Source organism: Falco rusticolus, chromosome 1 (genome assembly GCF_015220075.1).
Source record: "Falco rusticolus isolate bFalRus1 chromosome 1, bFalRus1.pri, whole genome shotgun sequence".
Classification (NCBI taxonomy): Eukaryota; Metazoa; Chordata; class Aves; order Falconiformes; family Falconidae; genus Falco; species Falco rusticolus.
Genome location: NC_051187.1, coordinates 86,570,159 through 86,592,973, shown reverse-complemented (window position 1 = coordinate 86,592,973; position 22,815 = coordinate 86,570,159). Strand labels below are relative to the sequence as shown.

Here is a 22,815-nt window from a genome sequence, read left to right as displayed (position 1 = left end):
AGTAGCAGATTTTGAAGGGGCTGCTTGGGTGACTTTTGCTCAAGGCTTGTAATAGCACTCTGTTAGCTCATCATAAAATGGAGCGTACACCTGTACAGAAAAGCTGCTGCTTCTAGCCCACGCAGTCTGAACTGTCAGATATTGTTAGTATTAAAACCAGCCAGGCTGGGTTTGGGTACCAGACTTTGATCACACCTGAAAGCAGGAGCTCCTGTGATGTTTGAACATCTCTTTGCATGGCAAATACCCAGTTTGCCAGCAGTTAATTGCAGAACTGACTCACTACATAAGAAAGCATGTTCCATAATGAATCTTGGGGATTCAGTCCTGGTGTTGCTGTGTTTAGGGGTTTGCTCTTGGTCAGAGTTATTTCCCGCTTGTGGCTTCCTCATGAGACCCTGTTGGTGCAGATGGGGTTTGCTGCAGGACCCCAGCTCCGGAAGCGGGCCAAGGAAGACTGCAGTGTTCTGGTGCTTATCATCAAGTGCCAAGCACTGTTTTGGGATATCCTAATGATTAGGAGCAGCAGAATAGGATGTGAAATGCTGTTCCCATCTAAGCTGTGTTGTTTTTTCTAAACTAAACTGCTGCATTTTAGATGAGCATAAGCTACAACCTGGACTTCATTATGGCTTATGTTTATTGATAAAAGCCTTTAGATGCTTAGCTTGTATTATTTTTGGATGCATTTGTTCAGGTTTGATAGGTCACTGAGATAGATGATCAGGCTTGTCTTGACCTTAGTCTTGCTGTTTTGTGGTCCCAGCCTGAGACTGCTTAACTTTTTTTTTCAGGCAGTGACTCTATAGGATGTTCTGGTAAATGTTGAAGTCAATAAGCAAAAGATTAAAGTTGCCACATCTGGCAGAATTGGGTGCCTGCAGTATTTTGGGACTGGCTTTCTGCTGTAACCCAGGCTAACAGTGAGTTTAGCAGCAAGGTAAAGATATTCAGCATCTTGATGATTCTTATGTTTCCTCTCTTTATGTCTTTTTAGAGTCTCCACCAGCAGCGATGTCAAGAAATGGATACTTCTTTGAAGAGAGTGGCAAGTATTATTTGACTGTTTTGTACATAGTGTTGCTTTATTGGAGGGGGAGTTGCACTACAGGGTTAGCTGAGAACTTGAAACGGGTGATAGGAAAACCATTTAGCTTAAGCAGCATGCAAAGACAGTCTTGCACAGTGATTGTGTAATCTTGTACTGGAAGCAGACTCTGCGTTTTTAAGTCCTTTAGATGTTCTAGATATTCAAAACAGTAAATAATCATCTTCATGTTGTCATCTGTGACTATTCTGGGTGGCTCCTTGTTTTTCAAGTTCTCTCATGTTTTCCTGTAATACAGGCTGGCAGGTGTATTTGCTTGTCTTTTTCTGGAGTGGAGATAATGTGTAGGTGTCAGATCCCTTTGGAGACAACCTGCCAAGAGCATCAGGAAAATATTGGATGGCTCTGGTAAATACATCTTTCAGTGCAAAGTGCTTGCTAAGATTTTATTTTTTTTCTTTGAAGCAAGGTTAAGTTGTGGCATTTGGCAACTTTTATCATCTGTCTCAACAAAGGTGGCTGAGCTCTTAGAGATACTGTACTGATAAAGGGCCAAAGTATCGCACAACCAGACTTGAAGTGCAGTGAAGTCCCAAATTCTCTACTGATTTTGGAGTAATGGCATGTGTGGAGGTTGTTAAGCAGAGATCAGCCTGAGAGTTCTGCTCAAGATCAACCTCTTGAGGATGTAGTCTCTAAGGGCCTGAGGCTTTTTGCCCTTGGGGGAAGGTGTAGTGCTTGGAGTATTCAGCTCTTCCAAATGGTGAGAGCAGAAGACTAGAACGTTCCAGTTACTTTGGCCTGTAGATGCTTGTGGCTGTCACAAGGCTCATCCTTCTTGTTGCAGGGGACTAAGTCTCAGGTTAACATTTGGGAAGGGCGAAGCTGAATGTCTGCCAGACATCAGCTGCAGTAGATCCAGCATTGCTATTGACAGTGCTTCCTTTGGCACTGGCTTGCTTGCCTTCCCTGAAAGTGTAATATGGATCCAATTTCTAGGAGCAAAAGGGTGAAACTGGAAGCAAGTACTCTCATCTCTAGGAAGGGGTATTTTCAGAAGGCTGGGTTGAGTTGCAGGAGGGGCAGAAATTAATGCCAGACCTCAAGGAGGTTTTCTGAAGGCATGAAGTTTGGGTAGCCCTGCTCCTACCTTCCCTGGCTTGTTTGTAGCCCCTTGGGATGTCCCTGTCCTTTCCTTAGGACTGGGAATGTAAGAAGGTGAACCAGGTTGGGACCTGGAGAGATGATTAAGCCTCCAGCTTTTGGCTGAGAGAAGTGTAAGGGCTTGGGGAAAAATACTGCTGTTCTTGGAGGAAGGACAAAGGTGGCTGTCTCTTGGAGCTACCTGCTTCACCCCAAGATCTCCTGCCACAGGGAACACAAGTGCAGCTGGCTGTCCTAGCATCTTATGTAGGAAAGCTCTACATGCCCCTTTCTAGGACTCTGTCTTCTTCAAACTGTCCAAACAAAACACACAAAAAAAACCTGAAAAGCAGATCTGTTTTTAGAGCACATACTTGTAGTTGTGGCATTCCCCGTGCAAAGCTCTTCTATAAGATATGCTTTTTTTTTCAACATGGTGCCATGGCAGTAAGGGTTTATTTCTGCCCTATTTGTGTTATTACTCAGCTTCCTCCTTTATCTTAAGGAGACAGAACCTCAGAGCTACTGTTAAATAAGGACTTCATGAAACTGTGTATACTTCTTTCCTATTGTGCTTCTGCATGTTTTGGGGGAACGAGGGAAGGCTGCCTGCAAGTTCCTCTTCAGCCTGCATGTGGTATTGAATGCTGTATTAATTGTGATTGAAAATACAGTGGATTTCTTGGTTATTTCACGCTCAAATCTGCTGTCATTCTCATTCCTCATTACAAACTGACCTTTTCTAAAAGTTCAGTTGCTGCTGAGTGATGAGTCACCTTCTGCTGCCTGATTGCTTGTGTGTTCCTGTGCAGAATATACAGACAGCACATCTCAGGGCTTGCTAGTGTGAATATTCACATTTCTCTGTGAGGCAGTGCTTTGGCACTCTGTGTGGAAGTTTCATGCACTCAGATTCTTGAAGCCTTACCCAAAAACTTAATCAGGGCTAGAGGAAACTGCAGAGAAAGAAGTTACCTCTTCACGTAGTTTCAAAACTACTTGTTTTGATATGGAGCTATGTAGTCATTAAGCTGTTTCTTGGCACCACTTGTCCAGATCTGCTAGTCCATTGTGGAGACCAGGAGATGCTCTTGCCCCACCTTTAACATAATAATAAAAAAAACCCCACCAACCCACTAAGCTGTGTGTTGGGGAGGGCAAAGAAAAAAAACCACCAACCTCTTCATCTGATTCCTTTAGCATTTGGTTTCCTCCCCCCCCTGCTCAATAGAGAAACATTGAGAAACATCTTTTGATGCTGTTGCTCTTTGCAGTTGAGCTTTTTGCTTATCTTCTCCGAGATCTTGCATATACATATGGTTTTCTGTATCCTTAGTAATTGGGATGTTTTTGTTTCTGACCATATCTGAGTCTCTGTTCAGAGACTGTGTCTGCCTTTGCCAGTTCACTCTTTTCTTACCCTTGTTGTGCTCTCAATAGCAGCTGCAGCAATGTTAAAACTTCAAAGCTGAGACTGCAGTTTTAGGTTAAACCATTGTAGTGAGGGTAATCTTGGCTGCAAGCCAAAAGCACTGCTTTGTAAGAGTCTCCTTTTTGTTGTTCATAAAAACTTACTGAAGTAATTAATAATTTGTAGCTCTGTTAATTGCTGAGGAAAGCCTGGGAATGATTTTACTAGTGAATGGATGTTAAAATCATAGAATCATTTAGTTTGGAAAAGATGTCTGAGATCAGGTCCAACTGTTAACCCAGGACTGCCATGTCCATCAGTAAACCCTGTTGCTAAGTACTGCATGTATGTGTTTTTTAAATGCTTCCAGGGATATGACTGATATGAATGATATGAATATTCTGGAAGCTCAGAGGGTTGTTATGGTCCAAACCATGTACCAATGTATTTGTTAACTTCTTAACTGGCTAAAAATTTGGAGAGTTATTCAAAGGAACCCATGTTTTTTAGCTACAAGTTCCAGTTTCCAGCATACTCTGGTCTTCCTCTATTGCTGGAAGAACTTGACTGAAAGCTGCTTTTCTGGCCCTTGGCTCATTGAGGAAGGGTAAACACTTGCAATATGACTGGGGAGAAAAAAAATAATGTTTAGTAGTTTTACAGAGGTAACATTAAGAGGAAAAATAAGTAGGTAAGTTTGTGCTTGCCCAGTTAGAAGTTTCTGATGGACAGTGTGGTGGCAGCAGGTATGATGGCAGCTGTTGGCCATGTTCTGTTTGCAGCCTATGTACATCATTATGATAGTTGTCTTTTGACACATCTTGCTGATGAAAATCCATGTGTTTATTCCTTTTGTGTCTGTGGAACAAGCCTCTTGTACAAGCAAATAAAACCTGGCACAGCTCAGTAATACTTGGTGTTCCCCCTGCCCTGCCCCATGAGTAGGCTGTGTGTTGAAGTCATTTGAATCTTCAGCAATGTTTTGTCAAATGAGTGGTGCTCTTGGCAAATTTAAGTGATTAATGAGATGATTGTGTAGAGCTACTGCACACCTGAAGATAATTGGAGTCCTGAAGAAATGCAGCTTGGTAATCAATGTTCAGAATAACTACTCATCAAGCCCCACATTGTCTCTTGGCTGTCAGGCTCCTGCATCCTCTTTGGTGGTGGTGGGGAAGTATCCAGTGCTTGCTACAAGTAGATTAGCTCTAAAGGCATTGCTATTAGCTGCAAGTGATTAAATTCTGCTAGTGTATGATGAGCTTCTTATCAGAGAAAGTTCTTGGGTCAGTTAAGACGCAAAACTGGAGGCTTTATAGTTCCTTTTGCAAAATCTAAATGAAGGAGTCCCAGTATAGTGCTGGGGATATCTGAATTGTTGCATTGTTTTAAAGCTGGCTCAACAGATATTGCAGCATAAATTTTTGTCTTCCTCAGCAAATCCCTCACTGCTTGGTCTTCTCTGACTTATTAATTGGTTTTGCTGGCACAATAAATTGCAGCTGTGTTGAAGGGCTCCAAGGCCCCACTCTGGCTTGGGATGATTTGATACATTTTATCTGGTTGTTCTTGTTTTTCAGTTTGCAGTTCCCTTTGGTAAGTGTGCTGTGGGGTTTTTTCTTCTTTAAATTTGTCTTTATCTTAGAATCAGTAGCTTAACTAGGAGATTAATCAAAATGTCTTTGTGGAACAAATCCTTTGCAATGGGTTTCCCCTGATGAGATGCTCAGTTTACCGAGAGGAGAAGCACTACTGCTACCTATGGAGAACCTTAGAGGAGGTGGCTTGCAGATCTCTTGCAAATTTCTGTTTCTGAGAACTGACTATCAGGAGGCTTACAATAAAATGAACACTCCTGATTTCTGTGAGTTCTGGTACAGAACTGAAGTTCCACGTGCTGCTGTGTTTTGTAAAAACAAAACAATAAATAAAAACAAAGCCTCACTGAATTACTTGGATTATTCACAACATTTCCTAGAAATCTGGCTGCAAAATACAATACTGGAATTAATTCAAAAGTGCCTGGGTGTTGGATTTTTTTGTAGCAGATCAGTTCTTTCAGTTCTGTTATAAATTATTAGTGAAGTAGCAGGGGAAATTTTGTTTCCATCTGGTTCTTGGTGAACAAAAGACTGACTTGAAATAGGGTTGGAAACATGTGACTGAAGCTGTGGCTGACCAGTAGTGGAGGCATGTGTTACTTAAAGGATGCAGGTCTGGTCTTGGTGACTCACCTGCTAGACACTTTCTACCTTTTTTTTTTTTTTTTACGAAAGGAGGTTCTGGTTTAATCTGTGGTCTTGAAGCACTCTGAAAGTTTAGGCAATGGATTGACATCTCTACAGAGGGTGGTCATTACTCCAAAAGGCTGCAGATCCACACCTGATGGGCTCCCAGTGATGCTCAAGAGCTAAGAAGCATCACCCAACACTTCCCCAGCTCTTCTGCCCCTTAAGCTAGTCACGGAGGGGCTGGGATTGGAGGACACTTGTCTAAATCCCATCTAGATGACCCAGAGAAGACACTGATCTTACCTGTGCCAAACCATAATATTTGCCTTAATAAAAGAGGTCTTCTAACGAAAGTGTGGGAGGTAAGCTCTGGACCTCTCTTGCCAATGAGCTGTCAGCAGTCCAACAACGCGGTCTGTGGACAACCCCTACACCTCCCACCGGTTGTCTTCTCCTGTGCTGGCATAAGCCACGTCCACGTGGCTGCCTGCTGCACGACAGGTAAATCTCCTTCAGACAGAAATAGCAAGCCTTGCCAGGGTATCTCTTGACTATGAACTAAAGGAAAAGCTTAAAATCCTAGCAAGCATCTACCTGTATGTAGAACTGCTTTATTTAATCATCATGGCTTGAATTTTTAATTTGGGGGAAGACAGCTTTGCAAAATGTGACTTGATAGCAGCCTTTGGAGGGTGTTGCTTTGTGGCTACAGCACTGCAATTGTTCTTGTCTGAAATGGAGTAATTTTTTAGCAAGGGAGAAATTTTTCATGATCGCTTTTCAGACTCCAGTGAGTCAAAACAATAAGTAACCCCTGAACTTTGAAGTTTAACCTCAACAGGAACATGTAAAATTTAGGCAAATATTTACCCCAAAGATGCTCTTCTATCAATACGATTGCACTCTTTTTGTCTGAAAAAGGAGAGCTATTTTGGTAAGTAGGTGATTATGCTGAAATCAGCACATAAGATGTGACCAGAGGTTTGCCTTGGTTAGTGTGTGTGTGAGTAGGATGCTCTTTAAAACCTTTTATTTTTCTAAAATACTGTGCAGACTGGAGAACTGATAACACTTGCACAAAGTTCTTCCTAGTCTCCCCTGAATCCTTCGATCACAGTATCCCTGCCAATATTAACTGTAAGGTTATCTAACCTTTGGAGGCAACATGAATCTGTGTTTTTATGCAGAGTGTAAAGGTCAAAATGGAGGTGGAGGCTCCATTATTAATTGAGTTTCCTTTTGCACCCAGCGTTGGGGATTTAGGTATTTTCTGAGTGACGCAGTGAATCTGCAAGCCTGCAGTACTCGGGAACAAAGCAAGCCCTCTGATAGCTTAAAGCTCAGGCTGATCACTTAAGCTCAGGTTAATTAAAACCTCATGCCTTTCATGAAAATTAGCATCTATTGTTAGAGCAAGTTGAAAATTCACAAGTAGAAAAAACAGATGAAGTTGATTAATTTTTTTTAACTTAATGCTAGTACCATGACTAGATTTTAGGCAGATACAGGACTTAATTCTCTGAGTGCCTTAAGACTGTCTTACAGCTGAGCACTGGGATGCTGAAAGAACCAGACCTGATTATAGGATAATGCCTATGTCCCGGTTGATGCCCCCTTACCTTTACAAGCTATTGAAGATGTATTATTATTGATTCTGTTGTCCTTCTGTACTTGACCTGTAATTCTTCTGAGAAAGTGGATGCAAATAGCTCTTGGACTCTTCCAAAACAAGCCAACTCCTACCCTTGATGGTCTGACTGCAGCAGAGCTTGCTATTTGACTGTGTGGGGTTTATGGCTTGAAACTCTTAAGAGTTGGTGGATTTCAGTTCTGAATGGATCAGGATCAGTGACAAAAATATTTAAAGCAGTGATGTTAGGAAAAGCAAAGGCTTTCCATCTGGGGCAAAATGTCTGAGTTGGCTGAGTCCAGCAGGAGCACAGTACATGCCGTTGTTGCTATGTTCTGGCAAGGTGGCCACAAGTGCTGTTTTGCAAAAGCAGTAAAAAGGACTGTCCTGCAATTTACTGCCTTCTGAGCCTAAAAAAGCCACTTGAGAAATCTGAAATGGCTTTTAGCATGGCTAGCTGATAGTGCTGGATTATTAATTGTATGAGCTCAAAAGAACTCTTTTAATGTAACTTCAGCCCTCTGACTTTTTGAAGAGACTTTGTGGGAGGGGGCAACTTCTTCTGAAGAGGAGGAGATGCCATGCCATGGTTCTAGAAGCTGGGGCTTGGATTTAGCTTAAGAAAATAGGCAGTGTTAAGCAAACAGGTGCTGTGAATGAGAACTTTTTCCAGACTTGTAGTGTAGACTACCTTGGAAGTTGAGGGTAAAAATCTGTGGTTTCCAGAAAATTGTTTTGAATATTCAGACTGTTAACATAGCATAAATGTGGTCCTTCAGAAATAAAGCCAGCATTTTTTGCAGAGACTGGGCAGAGGACAATACCTTTTGACGAGCCTTGATTTTTAGCTTTCTTATTCTACCCTGCTAATGTAGCTACATGAATATGTACCCTAACCTCATCCATGTAACTTTTGCTAAGGCAGTAGCAACAATATATCTGCCTAACCAAAAAAATGTGGAGCGCACATATGCCCAGAACCATGCAACATCTGGTAATGCCAAAAGGAAAAATGCCTCATCTCCCCCCGACACCTTCTCCTTGGATGCTTACTCTGGCTTGCCGTGTTAAGCTGAGTCTGCACCGAAGCGTGGGTAGATGCATTTGCACTGCTAATATCCTGGCTAGTGTGTGTGCTTGCAGATGTTGATTAAAATACCATGATCTGCTTTGTCACCTCTGAGGCCCACTGAGAGGTTATGCTGGGGCTGTGTCTGGCATAAGGCTCATAACTGGGGTTTGAGAAGATGTTGTTAGTAATATAGTTGCTTTTCTCCCAGGAAACTGAAAAGATTTTAGTTTTCTTGGAGAAGTCTGCAGCCCCTAGGCTGTAAGTGCTGCTCCCACAGAGCAATTAAGCCTTTCTAGGGAATGTATATGATGTGGCTGAAGTTGTGCTTCCTGCTAACTACTACTCTGCTGATTTTATTACCCCAGGTGCAGCTGCCACTAAAGCAGTGGTGGGAGAGGTAATGCCCCCTCCTATTGCTGCAGCTCAGTTCCCTGCTTTTCCTGACAGAGCCCTGGGCTCTTAAAACTCAGCTCAACAGTGAAACAGCTGCAGGGCAGGCACCTTGTCAGAGTTGTGAAGGGGTTGATAGCAGCAGGACTGGGGAGGTGAAGTGGATCTGAGAAGGAGATGAAAGTAAGGAGAGAAGATGGGGATGCATGTTGAGTTACTGGAGCGAGCAAGACGGGCCTGGGCCAGGCATGAAATTACAGAGGAAGGGGTGATGCTTTAGAGAGGAGTGGCTAGAGAAACTTCGTTTTTTGGTTTTTCTTCCCAGCAGCTGCATGAAACGGGCCGATAGCTTATTTTCATGTTGCATAGGATGAGCTGAGGTACAGGAAGACTTAGGGTCAAGGCATCTGCTACTTATGGCTGCGCTGGGCGAAGAGTGGATTTTGTTCCTGCAGCACTGAAGGATGGTACTCACTGTCCTTGGCCTTGTACAGGTTTTGTGCTTTTCCATTTGTCTTTGTTGTGAGATGAGTCCTGCAGGGTGGACTGAGGGGGGATCATCCTGACCTTAAGGTATTCTTCAAAGTACAGAAGGGCTGTACTGATCTTCTCGGCCAACCTTAGCTCAGCTCTGTACTCTGGCTGCCTACTCGAGTGAAATCTCTTTTCTCTAGTGCTTTTAGAATGTATTTCAGGCTGAAGTAGCACTTCCCATGCGCAGAGGTCTGACTTGCCCTGTCATGTAGCTCATGGCACTTTAGTAAATGCTGCCTTCATATAAAGGCAGCAAACTGCAGTGATAGGGATGGGGGGCATCACTTCAGGAACCTTAGACTCTTCCCCAGTCAATCTGAGGCAGCATGAAAAGGTGTCTAAAACTGCCCTCCACCTCACTGAAGCAGTTGCTCATAGCACAGGCTATAAAGTGTTACCGAGACTGTGCTTTTGTATGGAAACCTGATTGATATTTACACAAATTGTGCAATGGCTACATCGGATCCTGTTCTGAAGTTCTGTAAAACACCAATCAAAACTTTTAGAGGAACTGAATGGCTTCTGCTGTTGCTTGTGGCATCTGCTGCCCTTCAAGCAGCAGGGGTGGCACTCAGTGATCATCAGGCGATAGGGGAAAACAGCTGCCAGGGCTGGAGGCAGCTATTGAGCCGTGCTCAGAGGGAAGGGAAGATGCATCTGCCATGCACACAGTTTGAGATGACATCTTCTCACTTTGAGGTGACCCTGTATGTGAACAGGCATGAGTTGCTTGTATTTTAAAATGCCTGGCAGACTAATAGGCTTAGGGATTCAAAACAGGATTGGTTTGAAGCCTTGAGGTGGTTTAGTGACAAAGCAGACACCTGCCCGGGAGTGCAGTTCCTGTATAGCCCAGGTTTGGGATTATTTGCAAGCTGTTTTGTCCGTCCCTTGCCCAAGGGACATGAGGCTCGGCTGCCTTTTGTTCTGCTCTTTCCTCCCCTAAAGAGGGAGGAACAGAGGATGCTTCCCTTGCCAGAGTCCTCGTTGACCTCTGCCCAGCCCTCTGATCTGCTCCACCCTTGCCCTTCTTCCAGCTCCTGTGCTGCTTCTCTCCCATGTACAGCCCTCTCTGCTTTCAGGGCCCACTGCTGCTGCGCTCTTATCAAGCCAGTTTCAGTGGGCTTGAGAGGGGAATAAATAGTCTTCCCTGCTTGACTTTTACCGATTTACCTATCTGTGTCTTAATTGCGTTAAGACAGTGGGAAACAAGTGAGCCATGGTCTCTTGAACTGCGTGTTCAAATAATCTTCCTGCCCCCGCCCTTGTGCCTCCTATCTGACCCACTGAGTAAGAAGGATAGAGAAACACAAATGTGTTGTGACAGCTTGCTCGGGGCCGCAATCCTGGATATGGATGAGAAGAAAAAGCCAATATGATGTATTTGAGCCTGCGCAGGCTAACTTCTGCTTTACAAGGGCTGTCCAAGCTCCTCTGGCATCAGGGGGGCTGTCAGCACTGGTGGGTGCTCTGCTTTGCTGTAAAGAGGTTATAGTGTCCATCATGTATTTTGGAGGAACCAAACCCCAAGTTTGGCACTTTGTTTAGAATTGAGGTGCTTGCATGGGGCTTTGCAGTACTTCTGATGCCAGCAGGCACCCTGTCTGGCTGTTCTGCATCTGTCCAGGACACAGGCTGCCCCTCAATCACAGAATCACAGCATGGTTTGGGTTGGAGGGGGCCTTAAAGCCCATCTAGTTCCAACCCCTGCTGTGGGCAGGGACACCTCCCACCAGCCCAGGTTGCTCCAAGCCCTGTCCAGCCTGGCTTGGATGCTGCCAGGGATGGGGCATCTACAGCTGCTCTGGGCAGCCTGTGCCAGTGCCTTACCACCCCCACAGGGAAGAATTTTTTCCTGATATTTAATCTAAATCTCCCCTCTTTCAGTGTAAGGCCATTCTCCCTTGTCTTTGCACATTTTGCCAGCCATTGTGCAGCAGTTTCATACCTGGTGGTGCCCAGAGTGCTGTGATACTTTGGGTATTGTGTCCAGGCGTTTCCTATGCTTTCCTTGCCTCGCTTCTTTCTGGCTGTCTTTGGACAAGTTTCCATTGTGCAGGGATGGAAATAGTTGTCTAAGATCCACCAGCAGAGTGGTTTTGGTGTGTTTTGCAAGCTGCTGGGCAGGCTGGATGGGGACAGCAGCACAGTGGATGCTTTTTCTTGAAGCCTTCGGAGCAGTTCTGATAGGAATAAACCTGAAGCGGTTCTGTCGAGCAGATAGGTTAATCTTACTCCTAATCTCTATTTTGTCTGAGTTGTTTTTGCTGGGTTTCCCACACCTTGGATAAGCAGCTCAGAAGTCACCTGAAGGCTTGAAGCTCCTGCAGCTCCCTTGCACCCTCCTGGGCAGATGCCGAGCACCCGTCGGCACATTGCTTGCGTCAGGAAGCGCTGCAGCCCCTGTCCTGCCTCACTGAGTTCCTGTTTGTGGCCTTCCGGCTCAGGGCTTGTTCTGTGTGGTGGCGAGCTGTTGGCTCAAGATCCCGCCAAGACAGCGTGTGCTGCTTTTAGCTGCTGCTGCCTCTGTTTGCTTATACAAGGCTTTAAAAAAAGCCATCAATATTTTAGTCCCCATTCAAACCTCTGCCTCAAAGCTCACCCTTTTCATTTTACTATAGTGCCTAAAGCAAGCTAATGAAATATATCCCTCCTGCTTCAAATTAGGCATAAAAGACTTGTCAGAAGATGGGTAGAAGCTGCTGAATAATCCTGGTAATGTAAAAATTGACATTCTATAATGTCCCTAATTCTCCTAATTAAACATGATACACAAGCATGCCACAAGAGTCTTCCAGCTGCTTCGTAATAAAATGTTGCAGTGAACCAGCTTGCTGTTGAATGAGGCTAGGTTAAACTCTAATTAGAAGCATTACAAAAGGCTAAGGAGTTGTCCGCTGTAATTAAGAAACTTGCCTCGCTTTCTCGGTGCTGCTGCCTCCAGTGACCTGCTCCTCTACCCCGTGGGGAGCTGCAGGTCTGTCCATCCATATTGGTTGTCTCCTTGGGAACTTTTTTGGTCTTTTTTTTTTGCTTTTTTTCTCCACCCCCACCCCCCCACCCCCCAGTTTCAAATTGCTGAATAGCAAGTGAAACGGCTGTGCAGCCGACGGCTGGAGTTGGGTTTGGGGTGGGCTGGGGCTGTGGTGCACCTCTTGCTTCTGGGTCGCTGCCTGGCAGTTTTATGGCTTCTGATCACAGTTTTCATCCTGATGTGGTGGGGGTTTGGGTTTTTTTGATCTGAGAGGAGCAAGGTGGTGACTCCTGGCTTTGCCGCTCACGTCATCGGCTTGGCAGGCGGGCTGGTGTGCCAAGCCCTTGGCCCTTCGGACACCCACCTGTGGCCTAACCCGAGGTGTGCTGGAGCCCATTGTTTATAATTCTCAGCCCTCACCAGACAAAGGCTCTAGGGAAGCCCCCGGGTGCGGCCGAGGCCTGGCTGCGGCCCTGGGTGGCCGTGACCGGTGGGTGCCCTGGCACGGCCCTGCTAACCGCCCCCCCTAACCACCCTCCCCCTCTCCTTGGCAGGGTACCTCAAGTGTGACATGGATGATGGCTGCGAGGCCAAGGAGGAGACGGGGGGCGAGGAGCTCTTTGACGCAGTGAACTCCTCCATCGTCTCAGGCGACAGCATCCGCTTCTTCGTCAATGTCAACCTGGAGGTGCCACCGAATGCCGCTGGTGAGTGTCAACCCCCAGCCCCAAGATGGGGCTACGAGACGCGGTTGTTCCTTACTGAGAAACTTTGGAGAGGTTTTTTGGGGAAAAAAACCCTATTAAGTCTGGCTGCTGAGAGGGTCTTCAGCCATCTGCATGCAGTGTTTCAGCTCCTAGTTTGTTTTGCTCTTGCTGCTGTGGCCTGGTTGCTAAAGGAGAGCTACTTTTGGTGAGGAATCAGGGTATTTTTGGCAGTGTAGATAACTGAAATGTGGTTCTTGGGCTTCCCGAGGATTTTGGAGGCTTTTTTGATCTTGTTTTAATTGAAATGCTGGAGGTGAGTTGGAGCTGTGGATTGTCCTGGATCAGTTTCTGCCCTCTGCAGCAATTGGTAAGAGAAGAAAAAGTGTAGGGGGATTTTGGGGGTTGGACATGCATCCTTTGGGTTTTATCCTCCTGGCTAGAGGTAATCCCTAGACCTGCTGTGTTGAGGCAGATGGCAAAAATGGGGAGAAAACCAGCCTGTTAGACATCTCTGATGGAAGTCAGGCCCCCACAGCATGCACCTGAGTCTATAGTACAGGGAGGTGCTGTTGTGTGTCATGCTCAGTTTATAAATACAAGCTGCCTGCTCTGGGTGAAGTCCCAAGTGCTGTGTTCCCCCAGATATGCTTTAGTAAGATCTGTACCTGCTTCAAGGCAGCTTCATGATGAGGAGGATGATGGTGTTTGCTGGTGGTAGTGCCCACGGTGTTGCGGATGAGCACACCAGCAAGAACACACACCTGGGGCTTCCACCCTCAGGGATATCTAAAATGTTTGCTGTCGAGGGATAAAATCCCTAGATTGCTCTAGAGGTTGCTTTTGCCTCTAGTGTGCCTTTTTAACATCTTCTGTGTCATGGGTATGCTAAATGCTGAAGGAGAAGGGCTAGCAAAACCTGGTTTTCACGCGATGTGTCTAGAAAAAAGCAGTCCTGGGACCTGGCAGCAGCCTGGGATTCATTCCAGCAGCTGGAGGGAGCCTGCCTGTGTGGACACTGATTATTTTGAAGATTAAATACACGAGCTTTGGATTTTCCTTGGCATCGCAGTATTGGAGAGTCCTTTAAGTTTCCTCAAAGTTATTTTCAGTTTACAAGCAAACCCCAAGCAATCTATAGTGAGCAGTTATTGGAAACGGTGATGCAGAATAGGCATGGCCTGGACCTCTGCTGGACTGTCTTGAAGTTTGCTTTTTGAGTCAAAGCGGTGACTCTAACTTAGGGATAATTTCTAGTAATTTTCAAGCCTGCAGTTTTACAAATGCCGTCTTAATTGAAAGATTTAAGGGGAACTGTACTTTGCTATGACAAGCCTGGGCTTAATGCTGTGGGGGTGCATTGCTCGGGGATGAGGAATGCAAGTGCTGTGGATTCTTTTGCATACGAAGAAGCTGGCTTTCCTTGTGTGTCCTCCTGGGCTTTTTGTAAGTATTTTCTCTTCCATTCAAAATAGGACAAAAAAAGACTTCCTTATTTCCCTGAAGCACTGATGTTTGCGATGGTGATATTAATTGTATCCTTTTTCTTCAGTTGACATGTTTAGGATTTTTAAGGAAAAATGGACTTTTGGTCTGCTGGAATCCGCTTTTGAATGTAAGGATGGAGGTTTATAAAAAATGGGCTTTGGGCAGAATAGAAGTTCACATTTTCAATAAGGGCAGGTGTGGTGTGAAGTGAGATTTATTTTTTCTTTTTTTCCCCGTGACAACATCAAAGTGGTCCATGTAGCCAAAATCCAAATTCTTCCCTGTCAGGCATATAGGATTCCTCAGACTCCAGGTGTTAGTCATCTAGCCTGTCAGCTTTTTCTCAGAGGTGATTTTATCGAAGCATCTTCCAGAGTAGATTTTATAATACTAGACCAGTCTCTGGCTGCAGAGGGTATAGCTGATCCTCAGGGACAGCTGACTTCTGAGGTGGTTGAAAGTGGTTGAGATGACTTCCTTAGCTCTTCTAATGAAAGTAGCCTGAACTGCTGAAAAAATACTCTCTTCACAAGCTTCCTAAGCTACTTCCAGTAATGACATTTAACTATGCCATGCCCAGGGTATGTCTGGGAGTGTGCTGTTCCTTGTTTGGCTCTGCAAGGGGACACTTCTCAGAAATGCCTTTGCATTGCTGCTGCTCTCTGGGAGTTTTGTTTTATACTCAAGCTTTGCTTCCCTGGAACAAAACCGTGGAGCTGAGCACTTGCAGTGCTTGTGTCCAGCAAGACAAGCTGAAAAGAAAGGGCCCAAAAAAAGCAAACAAATATCCTAAAAAAAAAACCAAACCCACAAACAAAACACCTGCAGGTTTTGTCCAGGTAATGCAAGATTCCCCCAGACATCTAGTTTCCAGCCCCCAGGGGAGCTAGTACACCAGGATCCTACGAGGTCCTCTGGTGCTCTTTAGACACGGAAGGAAAGCAAGACTGGGAATGACATCTTTCTGTCTTTATCTCATTTTTTTTGTTTTCTCCAAACTGGGTGAAACCTTTGTTTGAGCTAAAGGCTTCCTAGTGCCAGAGGGCTCGATACTGCCCTCGTGTGTCACGCGACCCACTGCAACACTTTCTGGGGCTTGAGCGGTTGCTGCCTGACCAGAGAGGGACTGACCACAGGCCCTCTTCTGCAAAGAGGGCTCTCCAGTACTGCTTGCGTTGATTTGCTCCCTAGTGTCAGATGCACTTGCTGCATAAAATACACTTGCTCCGCCTCCAGCAGGAAAAACCTCTAAGGTGACTTGAAACAAAATAGCTGCTCTGTGGTATCTGTGAGTCTGTCTGTTCTGGTTGTCACGGTTTGGTCTCTTGGCTGATGTGCTGTCCAAATTCTTTCCTGCTGGAGAACTGTTCTGGTGTGCTGCTGTGAGGTTGCTGCCCACCTTAGTTTAGGGCTAAAAGATCCAAAAATCCTATTTGGGAGGGGATGAGTTGATACCCCAAGGTCTGGGTGCTGGCAGGCAACATAAATAGAATTACAGATGTGGTGACAGCTTTGCCATTGTCCTGTTGAGCTGGTAATCTCTGTATGATCTACGTACAGCTTGCTATGAGCATAATTGGATGCACTTTATTATAATTCTGTTTTAAAAAGATCACTGGTGGGATTAAACATTGAGCCAACAAAACATAGCACAGCCCATAAAACTGTGACAATTAACCATTGTCATAAAATGCTGGGCTGTGCACACAGATGTGTATAAAACAGGATACCTTGAAGAAATCTGGGGCTTAAGGTATGGCCTATCTTGTTTTTAATTAATACTGGCTGCTTTTACATGGAATATTGAGCTCAAATCAGTGCAGGTGCCTATGCACTGAAATGCTTTTCAGTTTTGATACTTGGGTCCTCTCTTCTGGGTGTTTTATTGCTTCCTTGAGGTAGCTGATAAAAGATGGCGTGTCTTTTTTTTTTTTATTATTCTTATTCTTTTTTGCCTTTCACCCTTCTAGCTTAGGTTTTGGTGGCAAGATTTTGGCTTTCGGCAAATGTTAGCTCCAGCATGGAGATGGGTCTTCATCTGAAGCTGGATGCTTTTGGCCCTGGGATCTGCATTGCTGGGGGGGAAGATCAGAATGTTTTGTAGAGACTGAGACATGTTCTGAAGTCACAATAAATGTGTACAAGGGAAATGTTAGGTCTGTGCCCTGCTGTGTGTGTTTTTGCCTGAGTTGGTTGGTACTGTGTTCCTGTCCCAAATGAAGTCCTTTTCCCTGAGGCTGGAGAGGGAGCCCCCACCTCAGGAGCAGGGATGTTACCTTTCCTGTGCTGCAGGTGGAAAATCCAGCCTGATGCTCTGTTACCTGGGAATTGGTGCCAGAGAGAATGAGGAGCATCAGTGAATTTGGAGTGCAGTGGGGGAGACCTCTTTCCAGACCAGTGTGCAACAAACCCTGATTGATTCATAGCTACTGGGTTAGCTGTCTAGTGGCTTGCAGGCTCATACATGCCTTTACTACTGCTCTCCTATTCTCTCAGCTAGCTTGAAATGTATCAATCCTTCTGTCTTAATGCTATCTGGATGCAAATCTGTCTCTCTTTGTATCTTATATGTGGGCTTTTCCATAAATCCCTCTGGAGCCTGGGCTGCAGGTGTACATACCTGCATCCCTTCAACCTGTTGCAGAAACAGCAAACTAGGGGATTCAACCGCTTGCTACTTTCTGTAGCACGCTTGGAAATAAATCCCTGCAAATGAATACAGCAATTTGGTTTAGGCTGAGCCTTAAAGTTGGTGGACAGGCAATGCAACCTTCACTTGTTGCAGTGGGTCTGCAAAGCATGTGGGGCCACAGCCTTGCGGTCAGTCACAAGGTTCTTACCTGCTTGGCAGCCCCCTTAAATCAGCTAGGCAAATTTCCATCCTTTGGATCTTGTTCCTGTGGTTTGGGGTTTTAAAACAATTCACCTTCTCCTTTCCCCAGGTTGCAATAGGAAGGTTTACACAATTCTTCTTTATTTTTTTTTCCTAAACTTGGGTACAACTTACCAGGGATGCATGGAGCTGTAGCTGCTAAAATGCATACTGCATAAAATGCATACTGCAGTATGCATTGCCACTTACAGCTGATGCTCACACTGGTGGTTTTAGCTGCAGAGAGGTGCCTGAAGCCATTTTTTGGGGGGAAGGCAGCAAAATCCTGATGGCAGTGAAAAGCCAATTGGAAAGCAAGATGTGGCTTTGTTGGAGTGTGTGGGGGAAATAACGGGACACAATTTATGCTTCATGAGAAATTAAAGCCTGTTCCACCCTCTGGACAATTGATCATTCCTTGATATGCAGAACCAACAGTTTCCTGTAATCCACTCCAGAGGCACACACGTGCACGCCCGCTGCTGCCGCTCTGAGCAAAACACAGTGCTCTCGCTCATGGCTCGGCCCCTGCCGAGGTGACTTTTTTTCTTTAAGGGGATGAGGAGAAATGCTAGATGCTGGCGCCAAGGATATTCCAGAGAGAGTAGCGTCCAGAGACAAGTGGTCTGGGCCTGAATGGGTATCATTCTGCACACAATAGCCACATTTCCTCACATTAATACCAAGGTCCTTTTTGTGTCTTGAGGCACAATGCTGACCCACGCGTTCCATCTGATAACTCCTGTTTTAGTAGTTTGATGTCAGCGTGGGATGTTGGGCTGCCGAAGCTTCCTATACTCTAATGGAAAGTGGATACACCAATTGTGTCACGGGGGGGCAGGCAGAGGGGATGCGATGGTATGGCCTCCCTCTGAATTTCCTGATGAGAGTGTTTTCAAAGTGGTGCTTATGAAGCTGAGGAAGGTGGGGGGGGTGGGGGCTGGGCAGCGTGGTTGGCTTTGCACAAAGGCAGCATTTTCCCTTCTAGGTGCTTCACCTTGGGTTTGTTTCGGGGCAGCTTCCTCTGGGATTTTGAGTGCTCTGCCCCTCTAGTTGGCATGGGAAAATGCACCTTTCTCCCCTGCCCCAAACTTAATGCCAAAGCCTACTACAGCTTTAAAAAAAAAAAAAAAAAAATTGCTTTTGAGTGTGTGCATGTTTGGGGAGTTGGGTGTGACAAGTGATACAGCGCTCACACTCTTATCTTGTCCCTGGCTCTGTGCAAGAGCCCTGGTCAGTCTGTCGGTGCTGTCTGCCTCTTTCCAGTTCCTCTACAATGATCAGAGGGGAGTGCAAGGCGATAGTCCTTCACTTGCCCAGCCTTTGTGATGCCTGTGCTGAGCATTACTCAGGTGAGGTTTTCCTCCGCACCCTGCCCGCTTCTTTCCAGCCTGCTCCAGAAATTTGCAGCTAGTTGCTTATTCCCATCTGCTCTTAACCTGTGTGTTGGTTTAAGAGGGATGAAACCAGCTGATTTTAGGCTTTCTACTGTAGCTCAGCCCACCACCCTGTTGTGGAAAAGTGAGCTAGTTGGGATGCAATTATTTATCTAACAATTTTTAACCTGAAGTCTGATGAGGATGAGTCCAGACTCGGCACAGCCATGGCAGGACACCAAAGTAAATGATCCCCTTGAGATCCTGCTTGTGCAATCCCTTGCTGTCAGTGACAAGTTAGAGGTATCTCCATGGCTCCTAACAAGCTCCTGTCATGCCATGTGCTAGTGTGTTTTTATTTATACTTTAAGGTGTCAGATTCTAAAAGCAGAACAGTTTTTGCTGCTCACAGTGTGGTTCAACACAACTAGCTGAGGCTTAGATTTGCTTACACCCCTGAAGAAAGCCCAGATAAAATAGCTTTTTTTATAATAACACCACCCCACCCCCAAACCTTAAGTACTTATACTTAGACTAGATCCTTGATACTTTTCTGAGAAAACCGTGGAGGTGCTAATGTAAGTATTCTGCTCTGATTTATTAGCCTGTTTACCAGGGAGGTGCACTGGGGAGTGCATGTAGAGCTAAAGTAACGTGCACTGACACCTGCACAGCCGAAAAAGTTCCTGCTCTCTAATTTCTGCTCCTTTATCCCAAAGAAAAATATGTTCTTAGGATGTTGCAGGCATCCAGCGGTGGCTTTGCTCCAAATGCTTTTGTGTCTTCTCAGGTGTTAAGGGCAGGACTGGGACCTGTACAAGGGAAGGGAAGGAATGGGATCTGAACTGAAAGGAGATATCTTCAGGCAAAGGGTGAAAAGCCTTAAACTTTGGCATATGACTTTCATGGATCTGTTTTCAGGGTTGTCTGCATAAAGATGTCATTATCTGAACAGGGGATGGCAAGGGAAGCAAGGAGGGGATTTAATTTCTCTAGGTTGCTATCAGGGGTGTTACGTAAAGGGCAGCTGGATTGAAACTATTTTGGAGTATAGCAAATTTCCTGCTGCATTTCTCGTTTCCAATTATTAAAACTCTTTGTTCATGTCAAAAAAGCTGGATGGGTCTTGTTCTTCTGCAAATAGTGGGAAATAAACGGAGGCGTACTGCAGTGCCCTGGTAGGGCTCTGAACATGCTGACACAAGGCCACAAGCGTGAAGTCTAATGTTGGCAATTTATCAGTGTTAAAACTGAAGTGAACTCCAAGTGAATTGCTTGTAACATATTCAGTAATGCTGCGTGCTTGTGTGCATGCGTCCTAGAAATTCGGGATATGCGTGTCGCCTTGATGTGGCTGCCAAGGGATGTCAGAGATGCGTTGCTGACTTTTTGGTTTTCCTCTGGGCAGAGCCTGGAGCACAGCCTAACAGATAAGGTCGGCCACCCCTGGCAGCTCTCCTTTAACTGTGTGCTAGAACAGAAACAATAATGTGTGTAGCTAGCTAGCTTGTCTAAAATAGACTTTTGTATCTTGCTTTCTCCAGCAAGGAGGACCACAAAAATAGAAATTAAAGTTTTACATGGTGTTGACTTTTTTTTTAATTAAGTGTGATTAATCCTGTCATTTGGGTGTGAAATCTAGTTATTATTCCTGGTAGTGAGACATAACTGATTGATGGATAGTTTCTTTCTTGTCAGTAGAGGGTGAATCTGTGGTTTTCTGTATCCATTTTATTTGCATGAAGGGCTCCTCTATGGAGGTGCAAGGTTCAAGGCAGTTGTACCTCTTCAGCTTCTCCATAACTGGAGGGAAGCAGTGCTAGAGCCATGAAGGAGGAAAAAACTGGTGGCAGGCTGCTGGTGGTTGGTCTTGTGCTTTAGTCAAGCTGTCTCCTGATGGACATGTCATGGGCAACCTCTTACACGGTTTTACGCCGCATTGCATACTGAGTTCCCCCATGGTAACTAACTGGGTGGTTCATAAGCCATGCAGGAGAGCATGTGGGCAGTCTGTGTGTGTGTTCCCCCCCACGCCATTTTTCATGCTTTAGTGGATTTGCTATTGTCTTTCAGTAATGTTATAGAACCAGGATGGCCATATCCAGCTGTCTCCTTTCCCTGGATCGAGTCTGAGTGGCATGTTGCTTGGATGAAATGATGAATGAGTCTGTGGGCTTTCCAAAGCATCACATCTGTATCCAGAACAATTGTTTTGAGAAGTTTGAAAGATACTGGTTCAATAGAAATAATTAGATGTTTTTGCTTGTGTTGATAAAACAGCACTCAGTTCTCATCTGTGATGAGTACCTGAGAGAGCTGTCAGCAGAGAAGATTGATAGATACTTGAAATTGATAAGAGGAACTAAGAGTTCCTGCATGATAAAAGAACATGAATTGCTGTTGCATTTGCATGTATCCGTAAGGACAGACTGCAGGTATCTTAATAGATTTTCAGCACATGCTTGCTGTTGTTCAGGGTTGTGGTTATTTTGTATCTCTAGAAATGTTTCTTGCTAAGAGCCGAAAAACCAGAGCATGTTTTCTCCTCAATAAATATTTATGGCTTCCAAATCTTCCAGCATACTTTTGCATGTGTAATTAGGCTATATGTTGAGTAAGTGAACATTGGAGAACTACAAATGTAAGAGCCTGGGGAAAACACTTGATGTTTCTGGTTTATTTGGGTACTTGCTTTTTAATAATAAATAGCGTTTTTTAGATGAAACAGCTTGTGTTTTCAAAAAGATATGTCAAAAGTGGTAGTAATTGGGACTGTTGCACCAGCGGACTTGTCTAGTTAAGTGATGCTTTCGATCACATGTGTGGCATCCAAGTGAACTTTGGGAGGAGTTAGGTGATGTAATCAAAGCCTCTGAACCATCATTTTAGTGGGAGGCAAAGGCAATCCTTTAGTACTATTGTCAACTCTGTTCCCAGTTTGAGTTGCAGCCTTTTAACTCCACCGTGGACATGACTTGAATTTCCGTTTGGTCGGGGTGGCTTTGATTAAAGCAGCTTTCTGTGTAGAAAAATACGCTTTTTTGGAGTTTGGGTGTTTTCTTGTGAATTGTATCCTTAGCTTATTTTTTTGGAGAGTAGCAGGGCTGCTTGGAGGTGCTCTGTGTGTGGTCAGCCTGTGAAATGGGATTGCAGCAGTTCTAGGTTAGGATTTGGAAATGCAGATCTGGAAAGGAAGCAAAAACCTTATCTGAATAGCTGTAACTCTGTGTTACATCTCTGTACTTTTCCACAGCTTGACCTCTGGAAAAGTTTTGGTCTTCAGTGGGTTTTTTCCATGCTCTCGCTACACTCATTTGAATGAAAACTGTTCATGTGCTTCATGCAAAAATTTTGGTAGCAGCTCGGTCTAGTGGGCTTTCTGGAGTGTCTGAAGATGAGGACTTAAAGAGGATGCACAGACAGTACCTGTGGTACTAGTAATCCTACAGAGAAGCCGCCTTGGATACAAGCAGTATTGAGTGGGCTTGTGGCAAAACCAACAGGGTTTTATTTGGTTTTGTTGTTGGTTTTTTTTTTTGGTTTATACCCCAAAAATTGCTTCATAGACACCCTAAGAAAATAATAATGTTGGTGCTTAGAAGTTTGAACCAGGAACTTCCCAGGTACCTCCATCCCAGTATGTTGGCTGCATATTTAAGTGGCATTTAATAGTCTCTAAACAGCAATACTCTTTCCCAAGTGCTCTGCTGCTTTAAGCTTAGATTTATGGAGGCAGCGTGGTGAGTTGACAGGACATTAATGTGCTCATCTTCGAGTCACTGTATGTGATCTCTCACAGCCTGCTCCCTTGGAGGTGCCTGAGTGTTATTGTTGATTCTTTTAACGAGGAAAAGAATAGTTTCCAAATGAGCATGACTCATGCAATCTTAGCCTCAATCTATCAAACAGCAATGCATTGGATTAAATTATTACCTAAAGGAT

At 44.8% G+C, this 22,815-nt stretch overlaps 1 protein-coding gene across 5 annotated transcripts in view; it reads left to right on the top strand.

Annotated features, from left to right (window-relative positions):
* Positions 1-22,815, top strand: part of SLC4A11 (solute carrier family 4 member 11) — a 96,919-nt gene that overhangs the window by 16,773 nt on the left and 57,331 nt on the right. For 4 of the 5 annotated variants that reach the window (XM_037387917.1, XM_037387909.1, XM_037387897.1 and 1 more), the window contains exons 2-3: positions 998-1,048; positions 12,988-13,140. In XM_037387917.1, the coding sequence (XP_037243814.1) occupies positions 998-1,048; positions 12,988-13,140 (204 nt within the window). Of the gene's footprint in view, positions 1-543; positions 819-997; positions 1,049-12,987; positions 13,141-22,815 lie in introns of those variants that run through there. The other variant, XM_037387936.1, reaches the window with a different exon arrangement.